The sequence below is a fragment of the Trifolium pratense genome, linkage group LG1, assembly GCF_020283565.1.
Source record: "Trifolium pratense cultivar HEN17-A07 linkage group LG1, ARS_RC_1.1, whole genome shotgun sequence".
In the NCBI taxonomy this organism is placed as follows: Eukaryota; Viridiplantae; Streptophyta; class Magnoliopsida; order Fabales; family Fabaceae; genus Trifolium; species Trifolium pratense.
The window spans coordinates 32032280-32058013 of NC_060059.1; the positions used below are offsets into that span (position 1 = coordinate 32032280).

General features: G+C 34.1%; 3 protein-coding genes, 1 long non-coding RNA gene and 1 pseudogene across 5 annotated transcripts; all 5 read left to right on the plus strand.

The window, feature by feature from the left end:
* Positions 1-1604: 1604 nt before the first annotated feature.
* On the plus strand, positions 1605-12870 carry LOC123922955. 2 transcript variants are annotated; one of them, XM_045975614.1, is made up of 17 exons: positions 1605-2005; positions 3327-3525; positions 4189-4494; positions 4808-4897; positions 5694-6167; positions 6311-6418; positions 6844-6974; positions 7069-7198; positions 7941-8307; positions 8395-8888; positions 9013-9192; positions 9272-9430; positions 9750-9824; positions 10495-10612; positions 11420-11571; positions 11769-11984; positions 12187-12870. In XM_045975614.1, the coding sequence occupies exons 1-17, from the start codon at positions 1803-1805 to the stop codon at positions 12829-12831; spliced, it is 4047 nt and encodes a 1348-aa protein (XP_045831570.1). In that variant the 5' UTR covers positions 1605-1802; the 3' UTR covers positions 12832-12870. The 2 variants fall into 2 exon arrangements, with proteins under 2 accessions (XP_045831570.1, XP_045831575.1); XM_045975619.1 differs by lacking the exons at positions 1605-2005; positions 3327-3525 and having other exon boundaries at positions 4289-4494; positions 4815-4897.
* Positions 12871-16208: 3338 nt separating this feature from the next.
* LOC123892460 (MDIS1-interacting receptor like kinase 2-like) lies at positions 16209-16826 on the plus strand. The gene is made up of 2 exons (XM_045942241.1): positions 16209-16491; positions 16582-16826. The coding sequence occupies exons 1-2, from the start codon at positions 16209-16211 to the stop codon at positions 16824-16826; spliced, it is 528 nt and encodes a 175-aa protein (XP_045798197.1).
* Positions 16827-22258: 5432 nt separating this feature from the next.
* Positions 22259-22610, plus strand: LOC123922995. The gene is made up of 2 exons (XR_006814255.1): positions 22259-22401; positions 22573-22610. It is a non-coding gene; the product is annotated as an uncharacterized LOC123922995 (long non-coding RNA).
* A 356-nt stretch (positions 22611-22966) lies between these two features.
* On the plus strand, positions 22967-24154 carry LOC123892467 (TELO2-interacting protein 1 homolog). Its single transcript, XM_045942251.1, has 3 exons — positions 22967-22993; positions 23092-23307; positions 23510-24154. The coding sequence occupies exons 1-3, from the start codon at positions 22967-22969 to the stop codon at positions 24152-24154; spliced, it is 888 nt and encodes a 295-aa protein (XP_045798207.1).
* Positions 24155-24920: 766 nt separating this feature from the next.
* On the plus strand, positions 24921-25647 carry LOC123892475 (annotated as a pseudogene).
* The last annotated feature ends 87 nt before the right edge of the window (positions 25648-25734 follow it).

Sequence of the window (25734 nt, forward strand, 5' to 3'; positions counted from 1 at the left end):
GATGTGGAAGTTGTTGGTCTCTCCGTGCCACCTATCCACAAACGCAGCCAACAATGTCCGGTCAAGAAATGAGAAACCTGTGTTTGCTAGGCCCCACATCCTTGTAGCCCTAATGGTTTGATCCCACTACTCCTCATTGATTGGAACCAATTTATTCAAATTTTTCTACTACTTCCCGTTGCTGCCAATGTTTATCACCCGACGATTCTACAAAACCATAATAAGACATTTAAATTTTAAACCATAATCAAACAAATGAGACAATTAAATCATATATACACAATGTTGAGGAAATTCAAACAATAAAGTCACTTACAAAATTTTTGTATATACATCTTGCAATGTGGCCCCCGTACTCAGTTAATGCAGATTTATGAGATGGGCCTTCTGAAAAAACGTCGGGATCTGGCTGACCCTCAACTGAATTGTGGAAATTCGGTATCTGGTCCTCAACTTTCGTCGCCGCCTCCGCCTCCAGTTGAGCCTCTGCATCTCTTCATCTAGCATCTCGACCTACACTGGCTCAAGATGCAATGGTTCATCATCATCAACCTCGGGCTTAGGCTCAGCTTGGCGCTGATGCCGAGGCCTAGCAGGACGCTACGCCTCTCTGTCTCTCCTAGCAGAGGCGCTATTTCCTCTAACTCGCCTAACTAAATTAGTTATACGATTCATGTCTGCACAATAAAAGTACAGTAGTTCAATACAATTGCATATCATATAATCAATTGAATCAGCCAATAACCAACAAACTAGTTGTATCAAACATTTTAGCATTCTAGAAAGCGAACAACTTATACAACGTTCGCGTACTAGAAAGTGAAATGAACCAGTCCGAAAAAAAAAACACGAAAAAAATTGGGAACGACGGAAATGTGGACTTACCTCTTGTTTGATAGTTTCTTCTTTACTTCTTAGGGAATTTCGACCACCAATGAACGGCAACCTGTTGATTTTGATTATGTTTTCGAGTTTTGGAGATTTGAGAGGGGTTTTGGAGGTTTTTTTTTTACAAATTGTTCAAATGAGGGGAGGAAGTTGGGACACACCTTATATAGGAGGCGTGTTCGCCTTCTACATAGCGAAGGCTTGAAAGGTGTCCACCTTCTAGGACGCGGACATGTTTTTTTTTATAAATTCTTCACGGGGGGTGCCAGCTCTTTGAAGGTGGCTAAAAGGCCACATTTTTTACGCACTCACATTCTATAAGGCGAACAATGCTTGCATTCTAGATAGTGAGGGGGTTAGTTTGGTAATTTCAGGGGTACATGAGAATTTTTGGACGGTGCAAAAAGTTTTTTTTTTTTTTTCTTTTCTTTCTTTCTAAATAATGAGTGAGAGCTATTTTTCTTAAAACAAATCAACACCGGTGTGGTGTGTCCCATAAATCCTAGCTCAACTGACAAAATGTCAAAATTGTTAGGCCGGACGTCGTGTCCCGGGTTCGAACCCAGTATCTCACGATTATATGGGAGTTTAATTTTAGTGGAATACCACTTCATCTAAAATAATAATAAAAAATAAATCAACACAGGTGTAGTAGCAAAAATGGGAAGGTTTGAAAAGCATGATCAACCACATTGAATATTGAGGGTTTAGTAGAACCCAGGTGAACCTTCCAAGCAATTCTAACACCATAATCACTTTTTTGAACTTAAGTGGTCGTAAAATCATTTATTCTACGAACGATTCTATTGTAGCAGTAACCTTCAATAACAATCCAAAAAATCCAAAACGCGCTTAATTCCAAACGCCGTCTTAACATCTAAATCCACAATCATCAAAGCAGCTTTCAATCTCCAATGGAGGAAGTTACTGAAGAAATAGAAACAGAACAAATCAGAAGCATTACCTTCCAACGCTTAAAATCATACACGTTGCAGCTTCTGGAACTTTTGCAGAATCCTCAAAATCAGAATCAGAAGCATTGTTCTGTTACTGTCATCCCTGAATTCCTGCGTTTCCTTCAGAATTCTTCGCCTTCTACTTTACAACCTTTCTTTGAGTAAGTTCTTTTATCTTACTCCCTAATTTAGAGCAAATTAATCATTATATTGTTCGGAAGAGCTTATGGGAACAAATTATGGCATGTGCATAAACTGTTTTTTATGAAAAAGTTTTACTTCATTCAATTTGTTGTTATAGAAATAGCTTATAACTACTTAGGCTCTGTTTGGTAAAAAATAAGGGATAGGTTATAAGTTAGGTTATAGCAGATAAGCTAGCTGATTGAATTTGTAGTGATTAGAGTTGAACTAACTTGCAAAAATGAAAGTTTAAATAATATTTAGTTTTTTTCAATTATGATGAGATGGGTAAAATTGATATAAAAAATAATAAGCTGTATAACCTTTATGGTACTTGAATTAGCTTATATAAAAACTTTATAATTAGCTAGTCAAAATAAGTTATAAACTCGTGAGAAAATGATAGTTACCAAATAAGTCTTTTTTAATCATATGAGCTTATAAGTTATAAGCTCAAAAAATTGTCTTGCACAACAGACCCTTATATGATAGTGCTTATGATATAAGCGCTTGATCTTAGCTTAATGTAACTTGAATGAAAAGTAAGGTGACTGTAACACTTAGCATGTATTTGGTTGAGCGGTGGACAGCTGTCACCGTAAGTTTGGAGCTCTCCTACCGTAATGTTTAGGAGTTCCAATGTGTAGTTTCTAGTTGACCATGATTTTGGTGTTTTCCAAACAGACCCTTACATTCTACTGTTTAGCTATAGTTTTTGGATTTGGATTTGGTTTTTCTGCTGTCAAGTGACCACACATCCATGTAGTTGATTAATTTATACTGGCGGATTAATCCAATACTTTGTGCGGGTTTGGTTATGGGGTGACTAAAATTGATTTTGAGTAAATTAATTCTCTAAAATAGATTCTGGCTAAATGTGAATGGAATGTGAAGTGATTTATGTTTAGATACATTCATGTAAAAGTGAGTTGAACAATAAATTTGAGTGTAAAAATCAATTTTTGAATCAAAAGCTCCAATTTTGGAGGCAAAATCAATACTACTCAAGAGCAAGCAAACATGCCAAAATCAATTCTACACCTCTGCAATCAATTTTGTCTTGTCCAAAAGAAGAACCAAACATACACTTGTTTTCTCTTGAAAATCAAAGACTTGTGTGTGTTGATGATTCTCCATTTATTAGCATTGCAATTCTAAGAGTGTGAATTCCAATGGTATAGATTCATTGACTGCACGAATGTGTGATTACATGACAGTTCTGAGTTTTATTGCATTGTTTTTATTTGATGCTTACTTTATCCTCAGAGTATGATGTTATTTTTTTTGGCTATGTTTCAGCTATACTTTATTTCCATTAGTTCTTTTTCTCGATGCCGCAATTCAGTGTAGATCTACACAGAAATTTGATTCTCAGGAAAAGTATATCGTGTCTGATATTCCAAAAACACCAATTAAAGTGAGTGATAGTGTTGCTGAAGGTGTAGTTAATTGTTTGGAGGAACTTCTGAAGAAGTGCCGTTTGAATTCTGTGAATCAGGTAGGATTATTAATTTGTCCTTGATATTTGATCTAGGTTCCATTCAAATTATGGAATGTTAATTTGGGATTTTATTTACTTGCTATCTGTTATGTTGTTGAATAAAATAAAACCGGCATGGTTAAGTTCGTAGAATGTGTAGTATGAACTATACTGCTTTTAACATTAGGTCAAGTGAAGCAAAAGAAATGAATGAAAAAAAAATCTAGGGCCTTTTGGTATAGGGGGCACTGGTCCGGAAGTACAAAACAAACTTTTTTTTTAACAATTTAAACTGACTCACCATGGGGGTCAAAATACATGACAGTTCTCAATATTTTCTAGTGTTCTTGTTTTTTATTTTTATAAAACGGTATGCCGAGGCATCACTATAGAGGGAACATTTTCCGGTTTAAAACTTGGAACAAATGAAGATATCTTGTGCAATATTATTTGATGCAATTATACATAGTTAGCTCATGTTCATCTAACTTATCCATGATATATGCTATTTATTGCAATGGGACTGTATGCTGATTTGGCATACATTGATGGAAGCTTGCATGTAGAGGAGAGTGCCAAAATCATTTAGCATATAGTATACCTTTGTTTTGTTAACACAACTGCTATGGAGTACTAGCATTGACCAAGTGTTTAAACTCAATTTTTTTGGTTCTTTAACAGATGGTTGTGATACTGAAGAAGTTAACATATGGGGCTCTTCTATCACCGTCTGAAGCTTCAGAGGAGTTCCGTGAAGGAATTTTGTTGTGTTTCAGGGCACTGCTTTTGAATTTAAATTCCTGTTCTGATGCGTCATGTTCTTGTAAACAAATTCCTGGTTTACCTGCACTTTCGGATAATATTGATAACCATACACTTCATAAAAAATTGAAGTATGATTCAGAATCAGAAGAATGTTTACTTGCATTTCTCCGGTCTCAAACTGCGGCAGCTGCTGTAGGACACTGGATATCACTTCTTCTCAAAGTATGTTAATTCATACCATTGTAGAGTTTTCTTAGAGAAGCTCCAAATTAGTTTTTTTTTTCTTTCGTTGGGACGGGGGTACATGATTAAGTTTTTTAATAATTGTTTCTGATCACATTTTATTACGAAATAACCAAAATTCGATTGAAGAATAAATGGCATTCTGTTATAGCAGAAGACAACTTCAAGCAATCAAGACAGTGACAGAGTTCTGTTTATTGAAAAGGACTTAAATGGAATTCTCCTTTCTTATTCTCGAAATTTGTTCATGTCATTTCATATAAGTTCGTAATACCTATTTCTTACAAAAAAGGCTGCAGATACAGAGGCTGCAAGGGGACAACGAGGTTCTGCAAGAATTAGAATTGAAGCTTTCAAAACTCTGAGGGTGTTGGTTGCTAAGGTAATGCAATAAATTAAGCTCTTTGAAAAATATGTAGCATTTATTTATTTATTTTGCAAAAGAAAGAGAAATATTTCTAGAGCTGAATAATTTATGTACAAATAGAAAGGAGGGAAAAATATCCCTAGAAAGGACAGTAAAAATGTAAAAAAGTGCAATCAAGTTAAGTTTATCTTTGCAATAAAGCTTTTTGCTCTCTAAGCAAATTTTATAGGGAGGTTCCAAATTCCAATAAAGAAACCATGCTAAGGGGGGACCAAAGAGAAGCTATAAAAACTTTACTATCTCATTACAACAATAAAGAAAATGAAACACTTGAAAATTTGGGCATCCTACCCAGAAAATATATAAATAACTGCACAATCAGGATTCCCTCATACAGTTATACCTCTATCCGTGAAATCCCTCGAAGTAATTCTCTTTCCTAGCTAGCACCACATAGAAACACTTCTGTCGAGAGCGCTTCATGTGGTCTTTGAACCACTAGTATATGTCATCTGTGTGAATCCTGTTAAAAACCCATCCTTGAAACATAAGGAATAGAAGGAAAACAAATTACCACCTATTGTTGTTATTATAAAATAGTTGTTTTGATATCCAGTTATTTCTATACTTTGCTCATATCATTCTTCTTGTTGTTATTATAAAAGATTTGGAGATATTTTCTTTCTCAGCTAATCATTATCTTTTGGCTGTTTTTCTGTGAAAATTTTACCCCTACAATACCATCTTTCATTTATGAATTATTTCATAAAAGAATTTGAATCAATTGATTTGTGTTGGTTTACTTTTGCAGGTTGGTTCTGCAGATGCGTTGGCCTTTTTTTTACCTGGCATTGTTAGTAACTTATCTAAAGTTTTGCATGGTGCAAAAACAATGATAAGTGGGGCTGCTGGAAGCATGGAAGCTATTGACCTAGCAATTAGAGTTTTGGCCGAGTTCCTTATGATAGTTCTCCAGGATGATGCTAATGCATCTGTCATAGATATGGAAGTGTCTGCAAGCTTTGATTCAGACAAGTGTAAATCTACTCTTTCTCTTTTGGACGAGCTTCGTCACTTGCAAGTTAAAGATTCTGTTAAAACAAAAGTTGTTGAAGATAGAATTGTTGAGTCAGAAAAAATAACTAGTTCTCAAACTCAAGTTCAAGAAATGGGAAGCACTGGTCCTGACGGAGAAACCATGTCTTTGCATGTGATCCGAACAAAAGATTGGATCCAGAAGACATCAGTACATGTAAATAAGCTGTTGACTGCAACTTTTCCACATGTAAGTTTGTATTGATCGTTAATAACATTCATTTCTTTCGATTATTTTCAGCTTTCAGAGTTCTTTATGACCATAATGCTATGTGTTTATTTTAATACTTCAACGTAATGATTTATGTGATCAGTAAAACCATTGAATTTCAGATCTGTATTCACTCTACGCAAAAGGTGAGAAAGGGACTTGTTGATGCCATAAAAGGACTCTTATTGGAGTGCTTCCACACACTGGGGGACAGTAGACTGATGCTTCTGGTGAGCTCTGAACTGGTTAACCAGAAATAATGTTTTCTAGGTTTGTGCTATGGTATGTTTCACTGTGGCTGTCTGATTGACATATTATGACGAAAAAATTGCTTATATAGTTATATGTGCCATAGCTTAGTGTAAGTTAGTGTCCAGTGCAAGCACTTAATACTGAGTTTGATATATGACCCAGTTAGTGAAGGTAAAGGTGTAGTCTGTAACAACTCATTACTACCAATACTTAGATCAGATTCAATTATAGAACAATGACTTTCTCTCTTCTTTCATAAAGTACCATAATTTTTTTCTATTCCAAGACATTTCATTGTCTTTTTTGTTGGTTTTCTGTTTTATTTTAGAGTAGATTTATCCTCTGCCATATAATCTTCACTTGCAAATTTCTTTTTATTTAATTCTTTTTGCTAATGATTCAGGAATGTTTATGTGCTCTGGCTGTTGATGATTCTGATGACGTGTCTTCAACTGCACAAGATTTCCTTGAGTGTTTGTTCTCTCAGAGTTGGAAATCTCGTATAGAGCATGATGCTGCTGAGATATTTATCAGGTTCTTATTTTTTTGTGACACAAATTTCACACTGCTGCTGGTTGTCCCTTTATCTATGTCCTCGATCATAATTGTTACCTCATTTTGAGTTCAGGCACCTGGAAAAGCTTCCCAAAGTGGTGCTTAGCAGCGAGGAGCCATTTGCTGTGTTACATGCTCAACAATTACTAACGATAATATATTATTCTGGTCCTCGTCTATTGGTGGATCATCTTCAGTCACCTGTATGTGCTTCTATAATACAAATATCTTACAATGAATTTCACTAATCCAACCGTCAAATAAAAAATTCTTATTCAGTAGATCAATTCCACAATTTTTTTTATCAAATTTTGAAACTATTTGATCCATCCTTAAATAATTTCAAATGAACATATAATAAGCTTTTATAAAACATAAGTAAATATCAATGATAAGATTGCATAGCTATGAATTTTGGATTTATATGTAACTTTCTGTGCTTGGTCATTAATATATAGTAATGACAATAATCAACGGTTGGATTGGTGAAATTCATTGTTCATAATGAATTATTAGGTGGAGTAACTCATCTCAGAGTTACTTCTGCTATGTATCTTCACTCATATGTATGCATGTGTGTATCTTTGTATGGACTATGTGGAACAATATGGACATTTTTTGAAAGTTTATTTTTCCAAGTATTTTTCTTTGTGGCTCTTAAAATACTATTTTAAAATTTTGTTACCAAAAAATATATATTAATATTATCTAAGCTATATCTGCCTCAACCACAATTTGACCATGATTAAATCATTATGCCTTCAACCGGTGCCTTCATCAGTTTGACGATTGGTCTGATTTTCTGAACCTTACTCCTCATTCACATTCAAAACAGAGTCTAGTCTAGATATAACATGTCTCTTTATGTTTATGTTTTACACATTAGTGAACTCTTTTCTTATTTTTTGTTCATTGACATCAATTCTTATGCTTGAAAATGATTAGTTAGGAGTTGCTAAGTTCCTGGATGTTTTTGCTGCATGCCTAAGCCATAATTCAGTGTTCTCTGGTTCACTTGGCAAAATCACTTTAGCAAGTGAATCATCAACCGTAGGGTACCTTCCCTCCGTTGCTGAGTTGAAATCTGGATCTAATTTCTTCAGTCGTGGCCTTCCTCTTTTAAATTCTTGTGTCTGTGAAAACCCAAAGAGCAGCATTATTGACAAAAAATATGTACAAGAACCTGTCAAAACTGCACAAAAGAAATATGAGCTTCCTCGTATGCCCCCTTGGTTTAGTTATGTTGGTAGTCTTAAGCTATACCAGCCTCTTGCAAGGATTCTCCGACTTGTTGGTTTATCTATATTGGCAGGTGATTTCAAATTAATGTTATTTTGATCATGGTTCTCAATGTTTGTCTTTAGCATGTAATAACTCTTGTTAACTTTGTCATTGCTAGATCAAAGAGGTGAAGGGCTTCTGTCACATTTGACAGAGACCCTTCTTGGTTATTTCCGCAAATTGGTTACTGAGCTTCGTTCAAAAGAATACAACAAAGAAAGCTGGCAGTCATGGTATGACAGGACTGGTTCTGGAAAGTTATTGCGGCAAGCAAGCACAGCTGCATGTGTGATAAATGAGATGATATTTGGTCTATCAGATCAAGCAATTAATGATTTTGCTAGAATATTTCATAGGTCTGCTATAAGCAAAGGAGTTCTGGTCCAGTCTAACAAACAGGATTGTGCTATTAATGAATCTTTCTGGAAGATTCCAAAGCATACTGGGGTAAAGAGTTATTTAGTTGATTGCATTGGTGGGATATTACATGAGTATTTGGCTGCTGAGGTGTGGAGCATTCCCGTTGATCGCAAAGTTGCTGACTTGCAGCTTAATGTTTCAGTTGAAGATATTAGTCTATACTTTTTCCAAGACACTGCAATGCTACATGAGGAAAGATACTGTTTGCATTAGCTGATATTGCTGTTTATTTTCTACAATTTGATCTTTTCATATTTATCTCGAACTCTAAAGCTAGTTCATATAACATTGACAATGGCTCTTTCTAATTAAACAGGTTATCATTGATGGAGTAGGAATTTTTAATCTGTGCCTTGGAACAGATTTTATTTCAAGTGGATTTCTTCATTCTTCTCTTTATTTTTTGTTGGAGAATCTCAGTTCTTCAAGTTACCAAGTTAGAAATGCTGCAGATTCTGTCTTGCAAATACTTTCCACCACATCTGGCTATGAAATGGTAGTTTGTTAGTCACAATGATTCATTTCCTAACTTTTCTAGCATGACTATTGACTTATACCAGTATGCATTTATATAGGTTGGACAGTTAGTTTTGGAAAATGCAGACTATGTGGTTGATTCAATATGTCGACAATTACGCCATTTGGATGTTAATCATCATGTGCCAAATGTGTTAGCATCTATTCTTTCGTACATTGGAGTGGCTCACAAGATATTGCCCCTACTGGAGGAACCGGTATGACCACGTGCTTTTAAATTTTAACACTGTTTTTGAGTTAAGTATCATAGCATCCTGATCTTTTAATGGGCTTTAGTAGTTTGTGATTTATGGATCATGTTTCTGGCAATTGCTCTCTTTTGAAATACCAAAGAAGGTTGATTCTAATACTGCTCCATTGCTATTTGGAATTGTCTATTTAGTATTTACAGTTGTATTTGTTTGGTCATTCTTTAAATCTATTGCCTTCGATTAGAAAGTCCCTCGGATATATGCAAAGCAAAGAATTACCTTCCAATATGGCTTTATTGTGATCTAATGACGTGGTATTGAACAGATGCGCCGTGTGTCAATTGAACTCGAAATATTTGGTAGACATCAACATCCGGATTTAACTATGCCGTTCTTAAAGGTTTGTTGTTAGCTACTTTCTTTCTTTTCCTTCTCTTTCAGTATGTTTATGCATGCATACACAATTTTTACATTAGTCTAAAGATGTGCTATCATTTCCTTGTTTAGTGTATTTTATTTAGACACCCACCTCTTTCTTTACGCCTTTCCTCTACGTTTGGTTTGGACCCTTCATGAGAATTATTGTTAGGAAGTACCATCCACTACATTAGTAATATCCCACATGCTTTGGATACACTAATAGATTTTCAGCATGTCAATAACATGTCATGTAATGGTGAATTCATACAGAAGACAACAAATGATATGCAATCTAAATCATGATAATGGTGAATTTACACAGCTGGCAACACATGATATGCAATCTAAATCATCTTTAATTGAGACTACTATTATTGGCTGTGTTCAAAGAATCCCTTTTTGGAACTCCAGTGATCGTTTTGATATATTGATAACGTGGGGGACAAAGTTTATAACACCCTATAATTTCAAGGACCAACTTTTACAGCTCTAATACTGACATATTCACCAGTTTCTTGCTTTAGAAACAGCTTAAGCTATTCTTTTTGCTAGTTTTTATTCTTTGGACTGCTTCTTTGAATGGCTCTAGTATTGGAAAAATATATCTATTCTACTATCAGTCAGTTTATTCTGGTTATTGTTGATTTTAGGCAGTAGCAGAAATTGTTAAGGCATCAAAACGTGAAGCTTGTCTGTTACCCCCTCAGGCAGAGTCATTTTCCACAGATGTTAGGTCTACAATCTCCAATGCAAAAGAAACGACACAAGGTTCAGTATCACAATCCATCTTTTTGATTGTTGGTTTTTGTATTTGTATTAGGAATTTGATAATGAATTTTTTTGTGGAATACAAATTCATCTTTCAATTTGTAGCAATCTCTAGCATAGTTCACCTTTGGGGACCTTCAAATACATGTGATCAGCTTCCTTCCTCCATGGTGGCATGTTAAACAAATGTTTCTTTTAAGTTGTGCATGCGTACACCATGCAGCACATGATGCAAAAATAACATCCTTCCTACTTCAAAATGTTACTTAAAAGTTTGATATTAGTTTTATTGAGAATTAAGAGAAAGCGAAAGTGATTTGCATCTGAATCTGAAAGTGTATTCTAAGTTTTAGATGATTATAGAATTATTTATACAAATACCAAAGCTTAGAGCACGCTTTATAATCGTAACAGAAATAACAGAATCCTAACATAGAGCCAGATCTCTTACACTTGAGCAAAAAACTACAGTAACTAACCATTCATGTGTTTTCATTTAATAACCCAAGATTTTGGGATAGTTTCGTGATTGAAAAAACTAGGAGTAACTAACTATTCACGTGTTTTCACTTAACATAGTTCATCATTGATGCCTTCACTTTACCTATAGGATATCAACCGCCCTTTCTTTATATGGTGTTTGATCTCGTTGACCATGCTTATTACACAACACTGCTTGTGATCCTCGTTGACCATGCTTATTACACAACATATGGCGTTTATGAATCTACCAGATTTTGTGATCCTTGTTGTCTTGTAGTGATGGTGGTTCTTTGATTCATACTGAATAAAGTGTTTTGCTTGTAGATCAGTGGGAGGTCATTTCATTCAAGTTAAATGATTCTAGAAGATATAGACGAACAGTTGGTTCTATTGCTGGTTCATGTATTACTGCTGCAATCCCTCTTCTAGCTTCCTTCAAGCAAGATATATGCTTGGCTTCCCTGGATATAATTGAGGTATGCTTGACGTTTTTATACTTCCAACAGGTGTTTGCAAAGTTCTTTTCAGTTATTGTTTTCTTTTATGAATATTAAATGATATCCAATATGTGAAATAGATTTATTTTCTGTAAAAGTCTTTACTATTAAGCCAAGTACAGTTGAATAATTATTTTGTTATTTTTTAATTGCTATTGGGATAATTCCTTGTTTAGAGTGGCCTATTGGCAATAGCAAAAGTAGAAGCAGCTTATAAACATGAAAGAGGAATTAAAGAAGCCATAGAAGAGGCGCTAGAATCACTTTCATTGTATCAGCTGAAGGATACTTTGGAAGCTACTGAAGAAGAGGCTGATGAAAACAGGCTGCTTCCAGCAATGAATAAAATATGGCCATTCCTGGTTACATGTATTCAGAACAGGAACCCAGTGGTGAGCAATCTTTCTTTGAAGTTCATTTCTTGCTTTAAGATCTGATTTCCAAATTCGGATGTAAACGATAGCTGGGATTAATTCATTGTCATAATTGTATGAATTATCTTGTGGAATTTCCTTCATCGCCTTAAGACTTCTTCATGTTATGTTTTGCTCTTCTGAAATTGCTTAAAAGATACTGATAGAATGTAATTGACAGGCTGTCCGGAGATGTTTGAATGTGATCAGCAATGTAGTACAAATATGTGGTGGAGATTTCTTCACACGCCGCTTCCATACCGATGGAACACACTTCTGGAAACTTCTAACAACATCCCCATTTCGGAAAATGTCCAATTTCAAAGATGAGAAGACCCCTTTACAACTCCCTTACAGAAACAGTTCTGTAACTTCCGAGGATTCATTGGCCGAGACTTCCTATCTGAAAGTTCAGATTGCGGTGCTTAACATGGTTGCGGATTTATGCCGTAATAAGAGGAGTGCCACAGCATTAGAACTTGTTTTGAAAAAGCTATGCGGATTGGCTGTTGGGATAGCTTGTAGCAATGTTGCTGGACTTCGCGATGCTTCTTTACATGCCCTTCACGGACTTGCATCTATTGATCCTGATCTTGTGTGGCTTCTCTTAGCCGATATCTACTACTCTATAAAGAAGAATGATGCTTTGCCTCCTCCACCTAGACCAGATTTACCAGAGATCTCTGAAATCATTCCTCTTCCTTCATCTCCCAAAGAATATCTATACGTACAGTATGGGGGACAGAGTTATGGTTTTGACATAGATTTGGCCTCTGTTGAGTTTGCTTTCACCAAGATTGATTCTCAATATCAAATGTATAACTGAATTCTGTATTTGCATATATAAAATTATTTTTATTTTCTATATCCTGTTCAACTAACTAATCTACTTCATGAGTATATGATGTCAAGAATTATTGGCTTGATGCCTTTCTCATTGCTATTTCTTGTATATATAGAGGTTACAAGGTTATACAGGTAATTACACTAAATAATTACATTTAATGACAACAAATCAATATTTGATTTGTTTTCCTTATTCTAGATACAAACTAATAATTATAATTAAGAGGACAGGTCAACTCCTTATTCACATCCCCCCTCAAATTGATGCGGCTTGTCAAGGAGCATCAATTTGCTAACAAGAAACTGATGGCGTGGGCGCGGAACAGCTTTGGTAAGAATATCTGCAACTTGGAACTGAGTACTGACATGAGGAAGTGCTATAAGTCGGTCATCATAGGCATCACGAATGGAATGACAATCAACTTCGATATGTTTTGTGCGTTCATGAAAGACAGTATTTGCAACAATCTGGATGACACTTGTATTGTCGGCATAAAGTGATGTAGGCTCAGTTTGCGGAAATCCAAGTTCAGCCAAAAGACCACGTAACCAAATAATTTCTGAGCATGCAGCAGACATGGCGCGATACTCAAATTCAATAGAGGATTTAGAAACTCTTGAAACTCATGAGACATGTATTCACCACCAGAGTATGGCTCTGATACCATGTCAAGAATTATTGGCTTGATGCCTTTCTCATTGCTATTTCTTGTATATATAGAGGTTACAAGGTTATACAGGTAATTACACTAAATAATTACATTTAATGAGAACAAATCAATATTTGATTTGTTTTCCTTATTCTAGAAACAAACTAATAATTATAATTAAGAGGACAGGTCAACTCCTTATTCACATATGATTGACCTTTGACTAGTTTAATTTGGATGAGGTTTTAAGAAAAAATATTTTTTAAAACTTGTTTTGGAATAAGTTAAAATCATTTTTGTCCGAGTAATTCAAATCAAGTGAGGCTAAGTATGTATTTTGGTCAGCATTTGCCCATTCAATTCACTGCATATAGAAATTAAGACATTCTAAACCACTATACTTATAAAAGTAATACAAAGCACACCCTTGTGGGAAAAAATATATAACAAGGTATTATGGAAAGGTGATAGAATGTGTCAGGATAAGTAGAAGGTTCGAAGGTCAATGAAGGATTTAAGCAAAGCATGTTCACTCATAATACAAATGTAGAATGGAGCAGAAGCCGGCACAACTTAGAGGGATTGATATTGGCATTCGGTAAGGTGTATATGATGATGCAAAGAAAAAGCTAGTACCTATAAATGAATGGTGCAAGAAATTGTGGAGAAGGGAGGCACCAGTTGAAGCAGGGTATGTGCATTTGAAAATAGGTACAATCGAGTTAATTTTGTGATGATGTTGTGATGTATCAAAACTCTCGTAAGATTTGTTGATTTAAATTGTCTTGACTTTCGAGTATATGATTTGGTGTGAGCTCTACAATCCTTCATAGAAGATGGATATAATTTGGTCCTTTGTATGGGTTGGAGTACCCCTTGTACTCCCATTGATAAAAAAAAGTTGCATATTAAAAAAGCTTTTGTTGCCGAAAATTGACCACCATCGCGAATATGATAACAAATTGTATGAATATCACTAAAGTATGAAATTGTTAAATAACTTATAGGATAAGTTAGTGTACAAATGAATACATTGATTCACCTTGAATACAACTTCCAACTTTCCCATATAGTCCTTCTGATAGTAAACCCTTAGAAAGTAAGGTGTGTGAGCTCAGTCAAGCACTTATTGTTGTTTGTGGAACAAATTTGCAAAGTATATTTACAATATTTTAAATGATAATGCAAAGAAAAAAAAATCTGAAGATATGCACCGAAAACATTGTCAGCAGGAACCAAGAATGCATATAATTTGTCGAGGTCTATCTGGTTAGCCAGCACAACATTTATTACCTGTAAATGATCAATAAAATGAAAATTAAGGAACCAGATGATTAAAAATTGATCTGATATTAATCAAATAAACAAGTTACATGTTTTGTAAGTTAATACATATACCTCTTGGTTCATGAATTTCATGTAGTTAGAAATTTCAGGGTTTTTCAATCACTGATATTGCCCAATGTATTGTTTATCAGATATTCACCGCGCTGTGTATAAGTACAAGCCATGAGAAAACTTACCATAATAATAAAGTGAATTAAAAGAAGAAACATACCCATGTTGAATGAATACATATTTTACATCGACAATATGTATGTAGGTGAATTGTAAAAATAGGGTTTATTTAGTTTAAATGGTAACTCTGTTTTTCTTATCTCATTGTTAAATCTGCTAAAACTACATTCATCGGTGATACTTGATGTTCTTCTAACAATGCAGATAGAAAAGGAATATATGGAAAGTGTAAGGTGTGGAAAAATAGGACATAATAGAAGGACATGCAAAGGTTATACCATACACCTATCCCAACACAATCCCTCTACCTTTAGGTTATGTTTAGATTGGTGGTATATGATAGAATAGAATGGATTATTTTTGTCCACTACAAGTCCTAGCTTAACTGACAAAAAATGCCGAAATTGGTCGGACACCATGACCGGGGTTCGGACCCCGGCTCCCTCACTTGTGTGTGTGTGAGTTTATGATGACTTTTGCCATTTCGTCTATGTACCAAAAAAAAAGAATGGATTATTTAAAATATTATGGATATATCCCTATGTTTGTCATATTTTTGTTTAACAGGACAAAGGCTTCAAGCCTCTGTGTAAGCCACTTATCTTCCACACCTGTATTTGTCATTGAGTTTCAATCTGCATCAGTGCAATATTATTTTAAAACTTTAGCCTAATTAGTAGTGAAATGAGTTCTTAGTACAACAAAAGAAGCCATAACAATATTCAATCTATTCAAATAAAAAAAAATGTCAAATATCCAAAGATGGTATATATCTCTCTTTCTCCATTACTAGGTCATAGTATCTTTCATTAGATAATTCTTTTTTTAATAGAGAAGGAGCTTATAGCAGCAGCATTATATAATTTTATTACAGTGAATTGCTGACAACTGATTTTGCATAAATCTGAAAATGTTGTGACAATTAATTAGAACAAATAAAAAACTAATTAATGGTCCAAACATGTACCAAATTAATAAGTAAACAGTTTTCATAATTAACATTGACATTGTGTACCTTTTCTTTGAATAATTGTTCAATAGTTGTGTTGAGATCACCTTTCCACCACCTATTTTCTTCTTCCACTTCAATTTCTGTCAGATATGGTGCCACTGTGACTTCTGATGAGAATACCTATTGTGATGGCGTAATACTATCTTATTGGTTTATGAGTTCTTGGAGAAGGGTAGTATGGACAAAATTTTGAAAGATGATGAACTAGCAACTGCATTTGATTGGAATAAGAGGGTGAATGTCATTAAAGATGTTGCAAATGCTCTATGCTATATGCATCATCATTGTTCACCTCCGATCATTCATCGTGATATATCCAGCAAGAATGTTATTTTGGATTTGGAATATGTGGCTCATGTATCAGACTTCGGACAGCTAAGTTTCTTAATCCCGATTCTTCCAACTGGACCTCTTTTGTGGGCACATTTGGATATGCTGCAACAGGTTAATTTCCTCTTTCGTAATTTATTACTTATATTAATTGTCTACATTTAGTGTTCGGTTTTGGAACCCTATTTTTCAAATTGATAACTATTATTGTTTGTTACAGAACTTGCATACACAATGGAAGTAAATGAAAAGTGTGATGTGTATAGTTTTGCTGTGTTAACCATGGAAATACTGTTTGGAAAGCATCCCGGAGATATTGTATCTGCTTTGTTGCAATCAAGTCGTATATACCAAACAATTGATGCTATGTCATTGAATGATAAGTTGGATCAACGCCTTCCTCGTCCTACGAATGATATTGGAAAAGAAGTGGTATCAATTATGAGAATTGCATGTCTTAATTGAAAGCCCGCATAGTCGCCGATCAATGGAGCAAGTTTGCAAGGAGATTGTATTGTCAAAGTCATCTTCAAATATAGCAATAGGGTGATTTGATCTTAATGATTTATTAGACAATATTTTCCATCCTTGTTTTTAATACAGGATAAAAGTGTTTTATCTTCTGAATAAATTATAGCTAAGAGTTAATGTTCTTCTTGCTTTCAGTCAGATAGATAGATAATGTATTGTTCTCTTCTTGGTGTAACTTTGTTGTATGAGTTAGTATTGTACTCATTTTGGCTTCTTTAAAAATAATACCATTACTTCTCTGTTTTGTGTTGGTAAATTTGTCTTGAACTTATTGTATATTTTAAGTCATATTATTTTTCTTTTTTAAAAATAATACCACTACTTCTTTTTTGTATTGTAAGGTTTTTTTTTGTTATCATGTTATTTGGCTAATCTTCGTTGAAGAATATGTGGGGAACATGAGTGTTAATATAGTCTTATTACAAATTTTTTAAGTCAGTTTTGCATGAAGAATTCTTTGTATGTAAGGTACTAACATGAAAATATTGTTGGAATCAATAGAGTGAAGGGCATGTTGGAGATACACTATGAATTTGGGATTATAGAATGAGAAAAGAGTAATAAGAGAAAGGTAAAGTAATTGCATTAATAAAAATTCTGTTTGTACAAGCTTATATAGTGTGATTACTTGAATCACAAGTAACTACAGTAGACTAAAACTAACTATAGTAAGCAGTTATAACAAACTAACTAACTATAGTAACTAACTGTAATCTAACTAACTAACTAACTAACTAGCACAAGGCATTTGAATTACATTCATAACATGCCCCCTTAATTCAAATGCTCTAAGGACATGACTCCAATCTTGCTCCTCAGTCCTTTGAACCTGTCATGCTTCAATCCCTTTGTCAATATGTCAGCTTCTTGTTCTACATTAGGGCAGTGAGATAGCACAATTCTCCCTTTTCTTAGCAGACTTGTTGTCAACAAGGAGTTGAATTGGTTCACTAAGTTCAGTTTTGCTGCCTTGACAAGCAGCAAAAGCACAAGCAATGTACTCTGCCTCACAAGATGAGAGGGAAATCACTGGCTGCTTCTTGGAACACCATGGAATTGGAGCATTTAAGAATTTGAATATGTAACCTGTAGTGCTTCTTTTGTCCACATGATCTCCACACCAGTCAGATTCTGAAAATCCTCCCAATCTATTCACTGCATTGTTGACATTGTTTGGAAACAGCACTCCATAATCAATTGTACCTTGCACATATCTCATAATTCTCTTCACCTATACCGGAACTGCGAAAACGAGAAATTATTGGTTCGAACTCAGACCCCTGCTAAAAAAAGTTAGTTAGATTACAGGGTCCCTCTTAAAACATTTGAAGTGCGTTCGAGGCTGCCCTCGAATGAAGATTTAGGAAACATTGTGTGAAAGTCACTTAGAAAAACTGTTGGAGTTTCATCGAAGCATTGCAAATGAAAAAATTGAAACTTGATAATTTTTTCTAAAGTTAACAAGAAAGTTTAAAATTACTAACATAATAATGAGACTTATTAAATGGGTTTATGACACAATGTAGAAGAAAAGATATCCACTAAAACATGGAAAAATAATGTTTTATAGCATAAGCTAACAAACCTATTTAAGATGACATAGAGAACTGTCACAATAACACTTGTAACACCAAAATCCTTTTCCAATTATTTTGTGAAAATCAGACATTGACTCGAAACTTTCCTCGAAACGAGCCGTATTTTGAATTTGTTCAATTTTGAGTCGTGCGATTTCTCTTGGAGTTTGACCACCCTTCTTCATTTCCCTCCAATTAGCCAAAGTTTTCTTCACTTGAGGATCGGTGAAAGTATCCATTAACCTTTTGTTGGAAGGAATTTGCACCAATGAAATAGTGTCATGATGATCACTTGCATTAAAACTTTGTTGTTTTTCCATGGACTGATCGATTTTAACTCTCTTTGCAACAACAGTAACAGACACCCTTTTTCTCTTGTTGCCACAATTTCTTTTGGCAAGAAGAGACTTTGTTTTGAATAATCCACTTTTTTTGTGCGAGAATTCCATTTTGATGGGTTGGGAAGAAAGTGAGTGGCGCAGGGCAGGCAGAGTAAGAGAAAACTCACCGAGAGAAAGTGAGTGGCGCAGCGAAACCCCCCGGAGCAAGGAGAGAAAGTGAGCGGCGCAGCGCAGGAAGAGTAAGCGAAACCCGGAGAGAAAGTGAGAGTAATAAAACGCAGCAGAGTAAGTGAAGTGAGTGAGATGAGAGTAAGCGAGTGAGTGAGTGAAAAATTGAATGAAGTTAAGAACAAAGAGTGAGATACAATATAACGGTTAAGAACAAAGATTTGATTTTTATTATTTTAGATTGAGAAAAGATTGAGTCTTGATTCCCACGCGCCAGCCAGCGGGAAATATCTTCCAACGGAAATATTCATACAAAACAGAACAAACCATTCAAATTCTCACTCACATAAAAAAACCTTTAATTTCTATCCTAACAAAAAATTACCGTTAATACATACATTAATAGCTGGCGTAAGTAATAAATGATTAGGGTTTCTTACAAGATTTAATTTTTATTTTGAATGAAAAAAGATTTGATTTTTATTATTTTCCAACGGTACTATTCATACAAAACAGAACAAACCATTCACAGTGGATTTCGAAATACAAACTTACCTCAGATTCGTTCTTCTTGTTCGCTTCTTCATACTTCGTTTTCGCCAGATTATTCTTCGTGCTGTTCTTCGATTTCGTCGTGTTGTTCCTCGTTTTCGCCGGATTCTTCATCGTGTTGTTCGATTCCTTCATCGTTTTGTTGTTCTTCATTCTTCCTTTTGTTGTTCTTCTTCTCTTCTAGGGCAAAGAAAAAGAATGTAACAATGGGGGTAAACAAAACAAAACACGCCATTTGTTCTTCTTTTAAATTTTCAGATTTTTTATTTTAAAATTTAATAATAAATAAAGAATATATTTACACAATCATTAATGATGTGGCAATTTAAAAAAAAATAAAAAAATAAAATAATGAGACTTGTTGATCTATTAGTGAAAAAAGTTTAACGACGCAACTTGTTTGCCGCTTACCTTTTCATCCGTGTGTAATTATTTTGGCTAAATATATAATAGATATACATTTCAGTGAAAAAAAAAAGAAAAAAAAAGTGAAAACAAGTGTATGCATGATAATTTTTCTCATTTATATATCATAGACTTGATTCATTCATAGACAAATATATAGTTAATTAATCCCGTAAAAAATTATATAGTTAACTAACTTTTTTGCAAGTTACTAACCTAACTATTAATTTTATATAACATTTTGCTTTATGAATTTAACCTTAGGATATCTTTTTTGAAAATATTTTCTATTTTTATTTTTTTAAAATGTGTTAATTTTAAGAGGTTTTCAAAAAACAATCGCTAACTAGAATATAAAAGACAAGTTTAAACAAAATATTACTTAGTAAAATAGTCTGAACCCCCTGCTCCAGGTTCCTGGAGACGCCACTGCATTCACTCACATAAAAAACCATCAAACAAAATCAAAATCAAGGAACATAAATCAGACCAAACAGAACAAGCAAGAAGAAGCAGAGGAAAAAAAAGAAGGAGAGGTTTCCGCCACACACCGCCGCAACCACCTCCTTCGTCGCGAATTCGCCGTGCACCACCGCAAACCACACGCAATCTCTATACACCAGACTTTCATCGCTGCTGTTGTTGGGGGGAGGGAAGATGAAATGGAAATAGAGAGGATGAAGAGCTAGAAAGAAAGCTGAGAGAAAGGCGTGAAATTTCTAGATTTTGTTGATGATGATTTTTCTGGATTTTTTATGAATTGAATGAATATGGTGATGAAGATGAAGAAGGAGGAGGGAATGAAGTGTTTGTGCTTCATTATTAGATATCATAGATTTGCAAGATCTAAAGGTAGTAAAAGATCAAATGGTGATAATTAGAATTTTAATGAGGTTTATGGTGGACCACTTTCAATGTTGGTCCACCTAATACATTTGTGGTTGTTAAATTAACGGAAGAGACCAAAATGATTAACGGAAATGTCTTTAAGGGACTTTTCCGGACTTTTTTTTCCTTTAAGGGACCATTGTGAAACATTAAATGTCTTTAAGGGACCAAAGAACTAATTAAGCCAATATTGAACAAATCTCAATATTTCTGAATGAATAATTGTGAAGGAGGAGAGCTCTATTTATAGTTTTACAGTTGGATTTGGGCTTTTTCTGTGCATCCATCGCACTCATCATGGCCACGAGGGAGTCTAATTTTGCCTCATCGTTGCAACGACGGATCCTATCATGGTGAGATGAAAGATTTACTCAGGATTTTCTACTTATTTTTCAAGTCATCATCGTGCCACGATGACAAGCCATCGTGCCACGATGGTAAAGATTTTCAGCATATTTTCTTCAATTTTATCCGTTTCTTATCGCACCACGCCCAGACTCATCGTGGGTACGATGGTGCGCTGCTTAATTCCATTTTTTGCCATTTTTTGCTACTTTTTCCACTTTTCTTGCTTCTGGTCCTCGTGTCTTTACTTTTCCCGATATTTGCTTGTTTTTTGTCTTCAATTACTATAAAAACTACTCTAATCTACTACTAAAAACAACATATAATTGGTTGTCATCACCCGAGTACAAATAAATTATTATAATAATAAAAAATTTAAAAATAAATATATATGACAACCTCTCTATCTTTTTCTTTGTTTTCTCAAAGTAACTACCTTTGTCACTAAGTAAGTTTCTCATAATACCAACAATATCCTTGATTTTTTTTAGTAGTAACAAAAATCTTTTTGGGCCCTTTTTTCATCCAGGCTTTTTAGCTCTATGCCCGCTCAGGGCGGCCCGAAATTGATCGGACAATCCGTTTTGACAGCTCTATACTCTTAAGTATATGATATGTACAAGTTTCAAGACACAAACTTTCTTATTATTATGTTTAACTAGCGTCAAGGACATTTTTATATGAATTTTTTAAATTTGAAAAGATAAATATAAAGTAACAAAATTTTCAACTTAAAAATTAAATTTTGAGTTTTTTTCCGACAAATTTTTTATAATATTCTAATCATATATATACAAAATAATCATTCAAAAGTACACATCGGTATACCAACAAATAAGACTAAAATTACGTACATAATAACTTGGTATAGATCAAAATATGACAATTTTTTTTTTATAAGAACCAAAATTTAAATTTGCCAATTTTATAAGAATTAAAAACATATTTAACCTTTATAAAAAAAATATTTAAGCATTTTAAATTTTACTGTAAAAAAAAAAAAAGTCACTAATATTTTTATCAAAGTCACTAAATTGAGTAATTACTGTAATTGATTGATTGTGTTTACAAAATTAATTAATGTAAGGTATTAATAAATCTTCTCTCTCTGTCTCCTCCCTCAATTTAGCGAGTTAACGCGCCACCGCGGGAATCTCTCTCTCTCTCTCTCTCTCAATGATTTCAGTTCATTAATTTCTAAAGGATGGCTTAGATTCATGCAATTTAGGAATTGTGAGTAATCTAATCTTTTGAAGTATGCATATCTTGTGTTTGATATAAGTTCCTAAAGGAGCTTACATTGGAATCTGTTTTAAGCCGTGCAATCTATTTGTTTGTTTGTAATTTACAATGAAGTTATTTTGCCTATAAAAATGAAGCATTAGTTGTTTGAATAAAAATCAGATGAAGCAAGGGACAGCGAAGATTGCTTATCATGGCTAGATAAACAACCGAGTAAAAGTGTGGTGTACTTGTCTTTTGGAAGATCAGAGTGTTAACAAAAAAAAACAATGTTAACGGTCAAACCTAATTACATATCGGTTAATCCAAACTAAACTAATTTAGACAATTTTTTTTGGTCAAATTACTTAGAAAATCATTCTTAAAGATGAATAAGATTTAATTTTTATTTTGAATGAAAAAAAAAATTTGATTTTATTTATTTTAGATGTCATTATTATTTTCTTTACAAATATCTCTTACAAAATCTTTATTTTCTATCCTAACAAAAAAAAAAATGATTTTTATTATTTTAGATGTCATTATTATTTTCTTTACAAATATTTTCTTTACAAATATGGCGTTTATGAATCTACCAGATTTTGTGATCCTTGTTGTCTTGTAGTGATGGTGGTTCTTTGATTCATACTGAATAATTATTTTGTTATTTTTTAATTGCTATTGGGATAATTCCTTGTTTAGAGTGGCCTATTGGCAATAGCAAAAGTAGAAGCAGCTTATAAACATGAAAGAGGAATTAAAGAAGCCATAGAAGAGGCGCTAGAATCACTTTCATTGTATCAGCTGAAGGATACTTTGGAAGCTACTGAAGAAGAGGCTGATGAAAACAGGCTGCTTCCAGCAATGAATAAAATATGGCCATTCCTGGTTACATGTATTCAGAACAGGAACCCAGTGGTGAGCAATCTTTCTTTGAAGTTCATTTCTTGCTTTAAGATCTGATTTCCAAATTCGGATGTAAACGATAGCTGGGATTAATTCATTGTCATAATTGTATGAATTATCTTGTGGAATTTCCTTCATCGCCTTAAGACTTCTTCATGTTATGTTTTGCTCTTCTGAAATTGCTTAAAAGATACTGATAGAATGTAATTGACAGGCTGTCCGGAGATGTTTGAATGTGATCAGCAATGTAGTACAAATATGTGGTGGAGATTTCTTCACACGCCGCTTCCATACCGATGGAACACACTTCTGGAAACTTCTAACAACATCCCCATTTCGGAAAATGTCCAATTTCAAAGATGAGAAGACCCCTTTACAACTCCCTTACAGAAACAGTTCTGTAACTTCCGAGGATTCATTGGCCGAGACTTCCTATCTGAAAGTTCAGATTGCAGTGCTTAACATGGTTGCGGATTTATGCAGTAATAAGAGGAGTGCCACAGCATTAGAACTTGTTTTGAAAAAGCTATGCGGATTGGCTGTTGGGATAGCTTGTAGCAATGTTGCTGGACTTCGCGATGCTTCTTTTAATGCCCTTCATGGACTTGCATCTATTGATCCTGATCTTGTGTGGCTTCTCTTAGCCGATATCTACTACTCTATAAAGAAGAATGATGCTTTGCCTCCTCCACCTAGACCAGATTTACCAGAGATCTCTGAAATCATTCCTCTTCCCTCATCTCTCAAAGAATATCTATACGTACAGTATGGGGGACAGAGTTATGGTTTTGACATGGATTTGGCCTCTGTTGAGTTTGCTTTCACCAAGATTGATTCTCAATATCAAATGTATAGCTGATTTCTGTATTTGCATATATAAAATTACTTTTATTTTCTCTATCCTGATCAACTGACTAACCTACTTCATGAGTATCTGCTTGTTATATAGACATAGCAGAGGACAATGCTCATTTAGAGTGAGCCGTCAAAGAGATAATTAATGATAAATAATGACAATATCATAATTCTATATTTACAGATGAAAATATCAACTACATTAAATGGTGATTTTATTTCCTTTAACACGGCCCAATCTATCTAACTCTTTGGTTGGATTTAATTCTAGATATTTGGTGATCCAGAGGCTGCAGACTACCTATTGACTTGTTCAGACTTCTGTAGTCGAACCGATTACATACTAGTATTTGTTTGTATTTTGGATTTGGTTGACGAAAATCACTGTAAACAATTTTATACTAATGGTTTTTATATTAGAATAATTTTATTTCTCTACAATTTGAACTTTTAGTTGGTGTTCTGTTTTGTTGTTCTCTACTGCTTGAACTTGAACTCTATTTTGTTTCTTTTGGATTAGATAATTTGAATGCATTGACGCTATCAAAACATGTCAAAGACAAATGTGTCTTGTGTGTAAGATAGTGCTATCTTTATTTTTTTAAGCAAATTTTAGTGATGAATAATTGCACTATTTTATTTCATTTTATAATCTTATTCTTATGTACCTCTAGATATATGGTTATATTTCTTCAAAAAAAGATATATTGCAAGCTTCATCACAAGTTCATCCTAGAGTTATAATGCTTTTATTTTCAATTCTTGATACTATGAAGCTTTTACAATTAATAATACATTGTCTTTTGGTCTTTGTAATGGCCATATCTTCTCTGGTTTAGCAAAAATCCAAGGCAGTGAGGCAAATGCTCTATTGAAATGGAAAGCAATCTTTGACAACCAAAGCAAGGCTTTGCTCTCTTCTTGGAATATTAGTAATAAGCCTTGCAATTGGGTGGGAATCACATGTGACGACGAGTCAAAATCCATATACGAGGTAAATCTCGCCAATATTGGAGTAAAAGGTACGCTTCAAAGTCTCAATTTTTCATCATTTCCAAAAATTCACAGTTAGTTTTATCAAACAACTCCTTCTATGGAGTTTTTCCAGACCGTATTGGTGTAATGTCCAATCTAAACACTCTTGATTTGTCACTAAATAATCTCTCTGGTAGTATTCCCAATAGCGTTGGCAATTTGTCCAAATTATCTCATCTTGATCTTAGTTCAAATTATTTTACTGGAATTATTCCATCTGAGATAACCCAATTGGTTGGTCTTTATGTATTGCTTATCGGTCGTAACAACGATTTAAGTGGATCCCTCCCACAAGAAATAGGTAGATTGAGGAATCTCACTAGACTCGATATCCCCCGGTGCAATCTCACTGGGGTTATACCTATCTCAATTGAAAAAATAACCAATTTGTCACATCTTGATTTTGAAAGAAACAAGTTTTATGGCAGCATTCCTAAGAGAGAGTATGGCAAATGGACCTAAAGTATTTGTCACTTGCAAATAATTACTTCATTGGTTCCATTTCACAAGATATTTTCAAGTTAAGAAACCTAGAGATTTTATACCTCC

Coding starts and splice junctions, on each gene's coding strand:
- LOC123892460 (XM_045942241.1), top strand. CDS start 16,209: ATGGACAAAATTTTGAAAGATGATGAACTAGCAACTGCATTTGATTGG. Junction 16,492..16,581: donor ACAGGTTAATTTCCTCTTTC/GTAATTTATTAC, acceptor TGTTTGTTACAG/AACTTGCATACACAATGGAA.
- LOC123922955 (XM_045975614.1), top strand. CDS start 1,803: ATGGAGGAAGTTACTGAAGAAATAGAAACAGAACAAATCAGAAGCATT. Junction 3,526..4,188: donor GTTTGAATTCTGTGAATCAG/GTAGGATTATTA, acceptor GTTCTTTAACAG/ATGGTTGTGATACTGAAGAA. Junction 6,975..7,068: donor GCTGCTGAGATATTTATCAG/GTTCTTATTTTT, acceptor TTTTGAGTTCAG/GCACCTGGAAAAGCTTCCCA.
- LOC123892467 (XM_045942251.1), top strand. CDS start 22,967: ATGGCGTTTATGAATCTACCAGATTTT. Junction 22,994..23,091: donor TTATGAATCTACCAGATTTT/GTGATCCTTGTT, acceptor TTCCTTGTTTAG/AGTGGCCTATTGGCAATAGC. Junction 23,308..23,509: donor TTCAGAACAGGAACCCAGTG/GTGAGCAATCTT, acceptor TGTAATTGACAG/GCTGTCCGGAGATGTTTGAA.